At 41.3% G+C, this 14,807-nt stretch overlaps 1 protein-coding gene across 1 annotated transcript in view; it reads left to right on the forward strand.

The window, feature by feature from the left end:
* ARFGEF3 (ARFGEF family member 3) overlaps positions 1-14,807 on the forward strand; it is a 149,869-nt gene that overhangs the window by 62,022 nt on the left and 73,040 nt on the right. The window contains exons 6-8 of the mRNA XM_036248697.1: positions 6,297-6,419; positions 10,417-10,459; positions 12,576-12,654. Coding sequence (XP_036104590.1) covers positions 6,297-6,419; positions 10,417-10,459; positions 12,576-12,654 — 245 coding nt within the window. The remainder of the gene's footprint in view (positions 1-6,296; positions 6,420-10,416; positions 10,460-12,575; positions 12,655-14,807) is intronic.

The following is a 14,807-nucleotide window of genomic DNA, read 5'->3' on the forward strand; positions in this document are numbered from 1 at the left end:
TTCCAGTTTTATGAACTGTCATTTCTAAAATTCCATATGGATACATAATTCTTCTTTTTATTGGTTGAAAGCTGGGCCCAAGGTTTCTCTTCCTGTGATTCCAAAATTAGCAGATAATGTTGAGTTTTCCAAGGTTAGTTATTTCAGTATAGGAAAAGCTGGGGAAATAACAATTGCCCAATTGTTGATGTTGTTTCATTGGAAAGATTTGGGGTCTATTCTCATGCCTGTTGAAAGCTCCTTTGTGGGATTTTCTCAAAGTGAAAAAGTCTAGTTCGTAAATGTGTATTTTCTGGTTTGATTGCATTGACTCATGGGAAACTTCTAGTCTTTGATTCTGTGACATGCTGTCAGGTTCAGGAAGAGTCTGTCTCAAAGACCACTGTTTTATTTTTGGCGATTCTTACTTTCAGGCACCTTCCTCTTTTTACTTCATCTATCCACCCATCCCTCAGTTACAAAACACTGATTAATAATAGTGCCTACTAATAGCTGAGTCTTTGGGGCATAGAGTAGCATTTTCCATGCATTCTCTTTTGATCTTTAGCACAACCCAGCTAGATAAAGAATCCCAAGGAAAGCGAGGTTACTTTGCTTGTCCAGGGTTCTACAGCTAGACATTCAAATCCAGACTCTTTATATTCAAGTATGTGCTGCTGACCACAAAGCTATAGGACTTCCTTGTCATCTCCATCTTAGAAAATGTCAGTAGAATCTTGCCAAAATAATATTGGCAACTGACTGAAATTCTTAGGAGTCTTATCCCCCTGAAACCTTTATCAAGGCATTTAATTTGATACTGGCTCTATGGTGTTTTTACACATGAAGCAGAAGTATTAATGAATTTCACCTTTTCTTGTGACCATAGAGTCAAGTGACCATTAGGCATATGCCGCTCTCTTGGGTATCTTTACATATTGATACTCAGCTTATCTTTTCTGAACATTATGTTACCATCACAGGATCTGGAATTTAGTTCAGTTCCATTTGTTACCCCAGGGACCTTCAAAAGCATGGAGGCTCAAGACCTGCTCCCAAATACTTCAATTCAATGATTCTAGTTGTCATTAAAGTATTTTTTCAAATTGAGCTGACTCTTGAAATGTTCAGTGGTACTTTGTTTTTTAGTCTAATTATTTCTGAGACATACCTCCAATAAAGTATTCTATAATTAAGGAGCACAGAGTCTCCAGATACAGTCCAGAAAGAAGAAAAGTGCACAGATGACTTGATCCATTTCTCTTGGGAGCATCTTATTTGTCATGTTCTCTGTAAGACTGGGAGGAGTGACCCCACCTCCTCGCGAGAGAAGTGGCCAAAGGAGCCGAGACCATGTTCTCAAACCCGCTGAGGCCATTGGAGTAAGGAAATCCCATTTTAAGGGACTGTCCTCTCCACTTTTTCTTCTGGAAACCCTTTCTTTTCTTGTTTGTGGGCCAGTCTCTGGTTGACTCCTCTGAGGTTTCTGTTCTTTGGCTACTTACTGCCAGGTGGTCTTTAAGTAAACTAGTTTTTTATGCAAGGAATTTCCACACTTCTCTTCAATCTCTGACTTGCATGGCTCTTGAAGAACTTATTTGGAGTTAGAAGACACACAGAGCAATGCAGAAATCCTCTCCACTTCGCTCTGGGCTGGTTCAGAAGGCAGAGGCTATCGTTCAGTGGGCCTAGGGTACCCCGAGCCGAAGGCTGTGCCTGAGAAGGGGCAGGGGTGGGTGGGCTGACGTGTCTTAATCCATTTTAACATGTCAGCTAAGTCAAGTAGAACATGAAAGAGGAAGAGGCAGTTGTCCATGGATGCCTGGGCACTTTAAGAATTTCCTTTGAACTAAGATCTAAAAGGAAACCAGCAAATGTCCCTACCTAAGCATGGTGATCAGACTTTCAGTTCAGTGTATATGAGTGTTTTTGTATGTGTGCGTGTGTGTGTGCGTGTTTGCATCAGCAGAACCCATTTGATGAGGTGCCTCCTGTTACATACCCACCTGTTATTGCTGTTCACCTGGAAACAGCCTGGTCACTGAGTTGTCACTGTGATGCAACACAGAGTTTAGACTCATAGTGTTAATCAAAATTTCCTTTATTTCTAATGTGATCAACGCACATTCATAGCCTTCCCTGTATAAAAGACAGTTCTGCTTTCTAATAGCTTAATCTCTAATCCTTTTATTTTTGTCACCATAAGTTATTTTACTCTCCATAAAAATGTTTCAATTGGAAACCTGCTGCTAGCTCTTAGAACTTATTACTCAGTAGCATGCACAGTTTTGACAAAGCTGTGCCACGAATCCGTCAGATGGGAAAGAGAAGGTAAATGTGCTGTTCAGCAAAGTGAAGCCCATATGCATTTTGCAAATTTCTATTGTGGAAGCTTTTTGAAAATTTATCATTTTAGCCAATATGGAATACCTGCTACATTCCACTATGCTGCTTCATATTTAACAATAGTGATTCCATCCTGGGTTTAACCTAGTACTGTTATTTATCTGTCTGCTTACTGGATGATATAAACCTTTATTGCTATGTATGGCTTGCAGACTTGGTTTTTTCCCCCCTTCTGCTGTTTGGGTTTGTTTCGCTTCACTAACAGTTTGTTTTTGCTCCAGTTGTGTTTAGCATGCCGTAAACCTGGATGTCCACAATTGCATGAAATGATCAAAATGTCCATCATGAAACTTCTCACTGCCCTGTGTCTTCGTGCGTTCCCTGGTGATCAGGGGCCTGTGGCTTGTCACAAGGTATTGGACTTGGTCCTTAGCACCTGGCAGAGGTCCAGGCCTGAGGCTTCATGCGGTCGATTATACACTACGAAAGCAAAGGGCATGGGACATAGAAGTGACAATGGAGATACAGAAAGAAGAAATGGATGAGCCCTTTCCCAGAAACTCAGCCTGCATTTAGACTTGGTATTCTCTTAGCCTCTATGATTCAATGTGCACATTTTAGCACTGCCCCACAGTAGAAAGAAAAACAGTCACAAAGTGCAAACTCACTGGCCTTTAATACAGTGGTCAGGTTGATCACGGACGCCCCAGCTCTGTGACCCTTACCATTCTACCAGTGTATTCTTACAGCAAGTGGAAGAAACTTTTCTTTAGAAGATGTCAGGATAGCTGAAAACCTGTCTTCCTGTTATCTAAAGATAGCAAGATTATCACACACATGCTCATTTTTACCTTTAAAAGGTTGCCTTTTGCCATGTGCAGTATTTATACTCCTAATGTGGGCAGAAGGAGCTTCTATGATTAATCCTTTTTTAAAGAAGCAGAGTATACATGCTTACCTTTTCCCTTAATAAAATGCCTCCTACATATGTCATCACCACTGTTTTACCTCTGAACACTGAAAACGGCGGTGACGTCAAAAGTTGGAGAAATAGACCTGGCCAGTTTGGCTCAGTGGTTAGAGAATCGGCCTGCGGTCCAGAAGACCCAGGTTCGGTTCCCGCTAAGGGCACGTACAGTGGTTGCAGTTTGTCCCCGGCCCTGGTTGGTCGTGCGGGTGGCAATCATTCGATGTGTCCCTTTCACATCGATGTTTCTTTCTCTTTCTCTCTCTCTCTCTCTCTCTCTCTCCCCCCCCCTCCCTCTCTACCTGAACAAAAAAAAATGGAAAAATGTCCTTGGGTGAGGATTAAAAAAAAAAAAAGTTGGAGAAATATGTTTGGTATCTGGAGGTTGTCTGTAGGCAGCACTCTTTGTGCTCCTTACAATCCGGTTCCTCGTGTGTGCTTTCGTAGGTCTAAAGTGACTGGTATGATTTTTTAAGGAAGGTTTTATAGCGGGTAGGGCTCTTCATATTCAGTAGAGCTGTGTTTATATTAATATAAGGTGTGTAGTTCAGCTCTCAAAATAGCTACTCTTTCATCTTTAATGCTTCTGAGACTCCAGATTTCTCCTGAAATTTAAGCTTAGCAATCTGAAAGAGAAACAGTTATAAAGATTTCTTGGGAAAATGTAAGATTTAAAGAAAACTTGAATTCTGAGATAAAAATAGTAATAGCATGCCTAATTACACTGTAGAGAATTTAGTTTAATCAGAGTGAAACACCACACTCATTTAGATGTATTTTTAAGGCTTTTAAATAATTTTATCATGTGCAAAAGGTGTTTTATTCAGGATTAAAATACCTTTTTTCTATGTATGTGTAATTAGGAACTTCAAGTATATTATAATCCATGATCATCTGAGAAAATGAGTTTGAAGTTAACATGCCCTAAATGGTAGTTTGAAAAATAAATATTTTGGAACTTGCTCTTACTTTTTTCACTTAAAACCGAGTAAATCCAAGCCAACTTCCAAATACACTTTTGAGTTTTAAATGCTCATTTGGAATATTAAGCATTCAATAGGAGATACATTAAACTATTAGAAAATATTTACCTTTATCCAGTTAATTTTACCAAAGAGGTGATTGTAGAGAGACCTGGCAGAAAACTCTAGCTTAAGCATTAGCATTAACAAAGGTTAACATATGGTCTCTCTCCCATCTCAGTTATCAATCATCAATATAAATTTGCCATTCAGGTGAGAACCCAGTGTTTTCCATGTAGATAATCATGGAGTTATTCCTAGAAAAGTAATTCGGGTGTACCACACCCCTGCTTTTTCTTTGTGTAGGCCTGAATATGCGTGGTACAGTGGAAAGGATAGCACACCTTATGGAGAGAACAGAGTGGGCCGAGTCCAGGTACGCGCTTAATGTCGGCCCAGCCCTTTCAGAGAAGTTAGGGGCAATAAAGTCTGAAAAGTCATGACGTGGAGCATCGTCACCTTCAAGTGTGGGATTTCTTTTCAGATTGGGGTTTCTCCATGCTGCAGCCATCCACGAGCCTCCTCAGGTTCCGCTGGACATTCAGACTCAAATGACCCAAATAGGCCACAACTGGCTTTAGATCCGTCGGCTGGGTGTAGGACAGGGAGCAGACACAGGCCAATGGCAGGTGTTTACCTTTCACAGGTGGCGTCATGCCAGTGCTGAGGGTAGTCCGAGAGCCACCTTGGAGGTGCCCAGTGTTTCAACTACAGTTGACCCTTCAACAACACAGGAGCTAGGGACACCGCCCCCTCATGCAGTAGAAAATCCACGTGTAATTTTTGACTCCCCCAACTTAACTGCTAATGGCCTACTATTGACTGGAAGCCTTCCCAATGACATAAACAGTCAATTGACACATATTTTAATGCTATGTGTATTGTACACTGTATCCTTATAATAAAGTATGCTAAAGAAAAGAAGATGTTATTGATAAAAATCATAAGGAAGAGAAAATACATTTGCAATACTTGATTATATTTATCAATACTGTAAGTGTTTTTAAAAAATCATGTGCAAATGAACCCAGGCCATTCAACCTGTGTTTTTCAGGGTCAGCTGTATTTAGGAACTGGTATCTCTGGACCTCCACGGGCAGAGCTGGCAGCGTTCCCTCAGAGGACATGAGCAGTGACAAGAGTCACTCAGGGACACTCAGCAGACCTGTGGCTCTTACCACGTTTTTATTTATTTATCTATCCCTTATTGATTTTAGAGAAAGAGGGATAGAGAGGTAGAAACATCGATGAGAGAGAACATCGATTGGCTGCCTCCTGCATGTTCCCTACTGGGGATCTGGCCCACAACCTGGGTATGTGTCCTGACCAGGAATCGAACCGGCGACCTCCTGGTGCATGGGTCGACGCTCCACCGCTGAGCCACACCGGCCGGACGCTCCACCACTGAGCCACACATTTTCAAAGCTTCTTCACGGTTTTCCCAATTCAGATACAGCTTGGTAATCGGGGGACATTTCACCATGAGCCATGCTGCCTGGTAACACAGCTGAGTCCACCTCTACCAGGTTTCCAGGAGAACAGAGAGAGAGAGAGAGTTAATCTAAGGTCAAACTTGTTTATAGAGCACAAGAAAGGGTTTCACTAATCCTCTCATAACCGAGGAGTTAATAAATTCTCTTCCTGTTTTGCCATGAAGAGAGTTTTCCTGATTCATTTCCAGCCACCTGAGTTTGTTCTAGACTAAATTGGCGTATCTAAAAATCACCACGTTGCCTTCTCTGGTGCTCAGAAGATGAAGCTTCTAAGAGGGTCCATCTTTAGGGAAATAGTACTTTTCCAGATGTGTAAAACAAATGCCCAGGGATTTTAAATATATGTAGGACTTGCTGATAACTAGTTCTAAATCAGGCTGACTTTCTATTTAAAAGGGATTTCATATCCTCTCTGGTTAATTCCAAAGCATGTTGGTGATACACTAATATCTATGGAGTGTGTATGTTGCTGTCTTATTTCTTTACCAGGTGTGCATTGAGACATACACATGTAGCTGCCACCAGCGTAGTATAAACACTGCTGTGCGGGCAACTCTCAGTCAGATGCTGAGTGACCTGACTTTACAGTTACGACAAAGGCAGGAGAACACGGTGAGCCTTGCAGTGTCCACATGTCCATCACAGTCTTGCCAGTGTCTCTGTGTGTAACTGCATGTGTGTGTCCCACATCCCACATGTCCCCCCACCTCACCTGCCCCTCCACCCCCACTGCCTGCCCGGGCCTCCCTACTGAAACAATAGAAGGACTGGCTTGGTTTGGAAGAACATTTATTTATATAAATTAAGCTCCTTAAATATATATTTGCCTGTTTCACTCCAAAGCTTTGGGAGTTGTTTTCCTTATAGCTTCTGTCATTTTAAAAAACCTTTTTTTTTTCTTTATTGATTTTAGAGAAAGAAGAAGGGAGAGGGAGAGAGAGATGGAAACATCGATGAGAGAGAACATTGATTGGCCGTTCCTGCACACCCCCCAGTGGGGATTGGGCCCACAACCTGGGCATGTGCCCTGACCGGGAATCGAACCAGCGACCTCTTACCACTGAGCCACACTGGCCAGGCTCTCATGTTTTAGTCATTATTTTGAAATAAACTTTTCAAATTATTTTTTTAAAACTTCTCGGATTAGCCCTGGCCAGTTTGGCTCAGTGGTTGGAGCGTTGGCTTGTGGTCCAGAGAGACCCGGGTTCGGTTCCCGCTAAGGGCACGTGCCTCGGTTGCAGTTTGTCCCCGGCCCTGGTTGGTCGTGCGGGTGGCAGCCACTCGATGTGTCCCTTTCACGTCGATGTTTCTCTCTCTCTCTTCCTCTCTCTCCCTCCCACTCTATCTGAACAAAAAATGGAAAAATGTCCTTGGGTGAGGATAAAAAAAAAAAAAAAACTTCTCAGATTAAAAAAATGTATATAAAAGTACTGTGACAAATACCAGAAGTAAATTCAGACTTAATAGCAGTTAATGCCATGTGTTCAGGTTTGGTATATGTGGTTTTTCTGTTCACTAAAGGACTGTGGCCACTGGTCCAACCATCAGGGGGAGCTGGGTTTGATGCCCCCTCTGTCATCAAAACCTCCTGGAGCTTTGTTCTGTGAACTTGAACAGATTGTCTAAAATGAGTGTTCCTGGGAAAATGTAAATGTGATTGGCTTCTTGTATAAATTATCTTCTGGGAATGTTAATGAGGAGATGATTTCTCTTTAAAATTGGTGGGGGGGGTGGTTTGAATCTGCCTCTGTAATAATTCAGGTTAAAGTTCTTTTCAAGTCTGCAAGCAGTATTCTGAAGTGAACCCTTTATTATTTTTTAGACTAGGAAATCTCTTTTTTTAAATACGTTTTGATTGGTTTTTTTAGAGAGAGAGGGGAAGAGAGAAATAGAAACATCACTGGGCTGCCTCCTACACGCCCCGTACTGGAACTCTCTTGGCTGTCTGAAATATCTCAGAAATTAATTTTACAGAAATTAAGATTTCATGTTTAACTTCAAATATTGCTAATTTTGAACTTCAATGATAATGTAATTTTCAGAAAATTATGGAGTGGAACTTTTGAGATTATCTGGTCAAATTCTTTTAGTCCTCGTGAAAACAGATGAGGAAGATGAAGCCCAGAGAAATTAAATTGAAATCTAAAATTAATGAGCTTATCACTGAAAGAGCCAGAACTAAACCCCTGCTCCCCTGAGTCTCAGCCTAGGCTATTAATAAGATCTCTGGCAGCCAGTGTTGGAAAAAAACACACTAATCGGATAAAACTAATATTGATTTTTTTTTTTTCTGTTTGCTCTATCCAAAGCCCAAGTTTCTATTTAAAACGTAATTGTTTTTATTTTAGGTATTTTCATTATATGAGCTTACTCTTTGTTAAAATTATTTCATTTATGCTAGCATTTGAATATGGTAGTGTGGCAATATTAGTTTAAAAGAAACTCCAATCTATAAATAAAAAACACATGAAGAGAACAAATTATTTTTAATGGAACAAACCTAAGATAATTGAGAATCCTCGTGTTAATATACAGTCAGATTTCATCCTTACTAAAGGCAACATGGTGAAATACTGTCAAGGTCATGATATCTTAATGTTTTGAGATGAAATACTCAAGTAAAACTTTGTAGTTTCAAAGTGATTTCAGTGATATTAGTCATTTAATCTTATTTTTAAATTTTGAGTAGGAGAGTATCAGGTTTGAGATGACTCAGCTCTGTGGCTCCTGGTCCCGTTTGTCAGGATGGTAAAGGGACAGTGCGGAGGGCCGGATAAACCTCAGGGTTATCCGTCTGTCCTGAGCACTGTGTGACTAATCAGTTTTCTGGTCCTGCTTATCACTGACCATCTGGACTCATCCCAACCGGTGGCAAGATCGCAAACTAGGGGGAAAATTAGTGCTTCCTGTAATTTCCTTTCTGTTTCCCATGTGGTCCCTGGAGATGTTTCCATGTCCCAGAAAGACAGAGTTCCCAGTGTGCTAATATTTAGGGCACTTGTGATGTCTACTAGAGAGGCTGAGTTTTGCCACCTAAGAATGGTTATTTTTAAAAAGCTATTTAAAAAAAAAATTTTTTTTATAGACTTTAGAGAGAGAGGAAGAGAGAGATAGAAACATCAATAAGAGAGGACATTGACTGGCATGCCCCTCACTGGGAATGGGCCCACAACCTGGGCATGTGCCCCGACTGGGAATCAAACCAGCGACCTCTTGGTGCATGGGTCGATGTTCAACCACTGAGCCACACCAGCTGGACTAAAAAGCTATTAAAGGGGAATGGTCTATAGGAATGGTGATGATCCCTCCAAGGAGGCTATGTGTTCTCCCCTGAGACACTTAGCATTACCTGGGGAAGACGTGTGGTATTTAGCATGACCCATCACTGGAAAGATTGCAGGCCATCACAGAGTTAGGAAGACTTACATACAATGGAAGGGAAATCAATCTAGAATGCCAAAGCATTAGCACGAACTGACCTTCAGCCTAAAGTCTATGCGCATCCCATCCCACCTCCCAGTACAGGTGAGTTATTATCAAGCTTTATTATTGGATTATTTAAACAACAAGAGCCACTGTTAAATTGTTATTTACTCACTTCTGAAAAAAAAGCTACATGTATGTGATTGGGGGAGGGGCGAGCAGGTGGGGGTGATTCTCCTGTCCTAAAAAATGATTCAGACGCATTTTCTCCAGAAAATATTTTAAACTTGTGTTTAGCAGGGTACTGAGCTGTAGACACTGCCACAGCCTTTCACAAAAACTGTGGAAGCAGCTGAACTTGCATTTAATGAACAGACAACAGTAGAAATATGTGCCTAGAACAAAATAAAGTGTCATGGCATGATTTATATGTCTGGCAGGTGATTCGAATGAAAATGCCCTCTTACGATTTCCCAGTGCTGAGAGGTAGGGAGACGGTGGCACCTCCCTCCTGTTCTGTGCTCAGTGGTCACTGAATTCTCCCTGCAATGGGAAGTCAGTCTAACTATTTGTGAATATCTTTCCCTTCCTATTCTCCCTTCGTTCAAGGTTCCGTCTCTGCCTTGATAATTCTGGATCTCCCAAGCGACAGCTTAGGGTAGTGGTCTGATCAGACGGTTGGAAGTAAATACGCTGTCCCATCAAATAGGAAGCTGGTACTTGTGACCAGCCGTCATCTCTGGACCTGGATTTTGAAGTTCCGAAACCTGATCCTTCTATGACTTAAGAGTCTGTTTTCTTTAGGTGCCAATCAGAGGGTAGTCTGTGACCTTGGGAAATATTCTTATCTGTGCAAAGGTAACTCAGCTCTTCAGATGGGTATTGCCCCCAGTCAAAGCTCAGCACCCTGGAATGACAAAGTGTATCATGGGGCTTAAACTCCCAGGAAGGTTGTGGACTATTGAATGAATTCTTTTTGCAACCAATAAGCTCAGTTCCAGACATATCTTTTCATAAATGCCATGAATAATGATATGCTATCAAGACATAGAGGGTGAGCTTAGGTCAGTTAGCTGAGCCCGGAGCACTCAAAATGACATTTTGTTTCCGAGAATTTTCTATTGTTTAAGTTAAGATTTTTCTTGCCTGAATCTACTAATTGTCTTGTGTGTGTCCCCCTTACTAGATCATTGAAAACCCGGATGTCCCACAGGAATTCGGGAATCAAGGTATTTGATTTTTGTTAGTTCAGTTTAAAAAGCGGGTATTAGAATCCTCCTGCGTGCTTGGTCCTGGGGATGCAGCAATGAGGAGTGCTCCCAGGGTTGCTCCCCACTCTGCCTGGAGCTTCTGCTTAGCTCTGCCTTACGCGGTATGATTTAACCAGCTGTTGTCTTCCTTCTGTTCCTACCCTCATGCCAACCACACCTCATCCTGTTCCAACACTGTGAGGGAAATGAACTCTTCATAGACCTTCCTGTTGGAGGCTGGCTTTTTAGTTACTTCCTTCTTTGTGAAATTGTGTTTAGTAATTGTTAAAATGAGAATGGAATAGAGGGTTGTGGAAACCTGATCGGTACAAAGTGCTATTACACCCGAAGTAAGTTTGTGAAGTACCAGTTTTTTTATATAAAAAACAAGTCATCTCACAAGGAATCAGCAGAAGGACAAAAATCAAGGTAAGGAACTTTCCTTCTGACCCACAGGGAAAGAAAAATTAAGATCCACATATAATTAACAAGCAATTTGATTTTTTAAAAAGGGTTTGCTAGTATTGTTTTCTGAAAGAGATATGGAAGATTCAAATCATCTATTAAAAAAATGGAAATGTAAGTTTTATTTCTGATGTTCTTCAGTAATTTAAAAAACATTGGAAAAACTGCTTTTTAACAAATATTGTTGCCAGTTAACAAGCGGAGGAAGAGTGGAGTAGAGAGATGAGAAAAAGAGGGAACAACGGAGAGAGACCTAAACAGCCACAATGTGGAAGAAGCAGAGTAAATAAAGGAAACGAGAGGAAAGGGTCTCAGCTCCTTTTCCAAAGCATTACCCGCGTGTATTGTTTCAGTCGCATCCTGCTGTGTTCTTGGGCTGTGGACCAGAACCGCTGCGGAATCTTTTCACCTTTTAATGCTCCCAGTGATGTTCCAGCATTTTCTACCTCTTTCCTTCTCTTTTGGCGGTTGCGGTTCTCATGAGATCTTCATTTTAATGTAGAATTATTTTATAAACCAAAAGGAGGTCCAAGTCTTCTTGGTCAAAGACACATCTTTAAAAAATATATTAGTAAAAAATTGATGGACTCATTTGAAATTTATCTAAAATTGAATTTAAGGGCTACTTAGGGGTTTTTTTGGTTTTGTTTGTTTTTAAACTATGTTTTACCATTGTACCTTACCATTTCTCTCTCTTTGTTTTCCCCTGAATTTAAGATTATAAATTCTGAGGATCAGCCAGTTCTCTTTTCCCTGCCTGCTTCCAACTTTACTTTTATTTTCTTTTATACTCTGGCCATTTTCCCCTTCATCTTCCTTGACTTCATGGGCATCCATCCACTCCTATATACATTCATCAGATACTTAGCCACCTTTGTATAGCTTCCACTTGTTAGTTCACTTGGCCCACTTATTCTGCGTAACTGGTATTATTTATCTCGTGTTACCAAAAGGAAAACTGAAGCTTACCCAGGTTCATGCCATCAGCAAGCTGTGGACCAGTATTTAAGCAGATTCCAACTTTTCACCTTTTCCCAGTACACTCCAGTGCTTCTGTGGGAGTTTAGTTGGTAGTTTCTGGATATGAACATGTTTTTATTATTTTTTTCTGACATTTGCTCTTGCTCCATTAAGACCAGTGAGGACACTGAACAAGTAGTTAAAAGTGGGTGAAGTTGGTGCCCAAATTGTTTTGCCTTCTCTCTCTAGCTTCCTAGTTTGAAGAGCCCACCTTTCTTCCACGCTGCCACATTTTATCTCTTTGGGATACAGTTCTGCTCACAACACCCAGAAAATCAAGAGGTCAGAATAAGAGACACATGTCTAGTCTCCTGGCCGAAATGTTGAGAAAATCATTGTCAATTGTGTTGTTTCTTAACCAAATATCCTCTCATTAAGTGTGAATGTATTTCATAAGAAAGTATTATTTTCTTTCTGGACTGTCTTTTGAGTGTTTTACGTTAGAAAGGAATTATATTTAAAATATTTTACATTTTGGTGGCCTCTGGAAGGCTTAGCATTTATTGCTTTTCAGTCCTGAAAGCATCAAAAAATGGAAGACAGGAAGGACTGCTGAGGGAGCTTCTAGTGCCCCTGCCCCGTCTAATGCCCGCACCTCCTCTGTTTGAAGGGTCGACAGTGGAGGCCCTCTGTGATGACCTCGTCTCTGTGCTCGCTGTTCTGTGTGAGAAGCTCCAAGCTGCCATCAAGTAAGTGCCGTCAGCACTGGTGCTGGCCCAGTCTATTCCTGAAGTTACTTTTGTCTGTAACATCATGTGAAACGCCAGGGAATATGGACAGCGGTTCCTCCCACTGGCATTCATTCCCGAGAATATCTTCACTGACCTTGGGCAAGCCTGCTTTACCCAGTACTGTTAGTGATGGATGTGATTTTCTGATGAGAAGATGCTAAGAAGGGTTAATCCCTCCAGCGTGGATCTGAATGGAAGGAATGTTGGCTAGTTGCTAGTTGCTGTGAAGGCTGGTCCTCACCCGGACACGCCCCAGCTGTGACTTTGTCTTCTCACCCAATGGTTGCACCGTTAGCCTCTGTTAAAGGCAAAGTTGGACTGTGTGGTCTTTTTCTATTTTTATTTTTTTTTAAAGTCTTTATTTTTTATTAATATTTTTCCTTTATTGATTTTAGAGAGAGAGGAAAGGAGAGTGAGAGAGAGATAGAAACATCGATGAGAGGAAACATCGATTGGCCGCCTCCTACATGTACCTCACTGGGGATTGGGCCCACAACCTGGGCATGTGTCTTGACTGGGAATCAAACCAATGACCTCTTGGTACATGGGTCGATGCTCAACCACTGAGCCACACTGTCTGGGTTCTTTTTCTATTATTTTTTAACATTTTCCGAGCCTCTGAGCTTGCATGCATATCTTTAAAAAGAACACATTACTCTGATTTTTATATACTTCTCATTTTTTATGCCAATTTAATCAGTGATGTTAGTTCATTTCAGTGATGTATCTGGTCTAACCGTCTATGCAGTAAGTTAATCAGATAAAGTGATGCATCTATTGTAAAGCCAAGTGTAAAAAGGCCAGACTTTCCAAATTAGATGAAAAGTCTCTTCCAGCTACATATGTAATCACAAAACTTTATAACACAGTAAGATTATGAAGTGCTTCTGAGTTATGAAAGACATTAAACTACTGTTTACTGGTAACTAGAACATTTGATATTTCAGAAAACTTCTACTTACAGAGTTGTACACGCAGCAGTGGAAAAAACAGTCTAGTTGCAAACATGAGTGAGGTCTCTCACTTTGCTGGAAACATTGCAGAAAGTTGCTTTTGTCCTTGTTTGGTTTGGGTTTTTCATAAACTCAGGATATTTATTTATTTATTTATTTAATCCTCACCTGAGGATATTTTTTCCATTGATTTTTAGAGAGAGTGGATGGGAGGGAAAGAGAGAAACATCAATGTGAGAGAGACACATGGATTGATGGATTGGTTGCCTCCCCCATGTGCCCCAACTGGGGCCGGGGATGGAACCTACATCCCAGGTACGTGCCCTTGACTGGGAATCAAACCTGTGACCCTTTGGTGCATGGGCCTACACTCTGACCTCTGAGCCAAACTGGCCAGGGCCAGGATTATATTTAAGCTTAACTTAGAATTATTCTTTAAAGTTGTTGCCAAGTGGTTTGTGCATCAGTTCATCTATCATTCCTCTAGATCACCTGTGTGTTTTGATCAAATCAAGCTCTTTTAATATCGGGCACTTAAAAATGAAGAGACTTATTAAATATGTGAGTAGTATAAACCAAAATGATATAGCACTTAACTTCTTCCACACCCCTGGATCCTGGGCAGGCCACAGGTCTGGGCATTTTACAGCAGATGGGATGTAAAGGAACCCTTCTGTACCCTGCCCAGGTTCCCATCTTTTCTGACCGTGGAGAGTCAGAGCAGTAGGGTGGGACTTAGATTATTATCTTATCCTGAGGGTTCTAACACCAACTACAGTGACCCCCATCTACAGGGTCTCCGTATGACCTGATTTTCTTGGGACAGTCCCGTGGTTTGCCTGTTGTGTATGATTAAAATCACCCTCCTTCACTCTCAACAGTGTCCTGGCTGGGGGAGATGTATATTTAGTTGACCCATCGGTGACCAGGGTTTAGATCTCTTGCAGTGGTAACTCCTCCCCCACCCCTGCCCAGTTCCTCTCCAACCCCGCAGAGCCAGCTGCTACACGGGAGCTGGAATATGATTCTCATTGGCTTGTTTCCTCCTAAGATCTAATCACATGTGTTGTTAATTACTCTTGGCTCAGTTGCATTATCTTTGATGGATTCATTAGGTAAAACCCCTGTTCTGACTTTTACTAGCTCTTGACGTTGGGC

The sequence above is a fragment of the Molossus molossus genome, unplaced genomic scaffold (genome assembly GCF_014108415.1).
Source record: "Molossus molossus isolate mMolMol1 unplaced genomic scaffold, mMolMol1.p scaffold_m16_p_8, whole genome shotgun sequence".
NCBI classification, from domain to species: domain Eukaryota; kingdom Metazoa; phylum Chordata; class Mammalia; order Chiroptera; family Molossidae; genus Molossus; species Molossus molossus.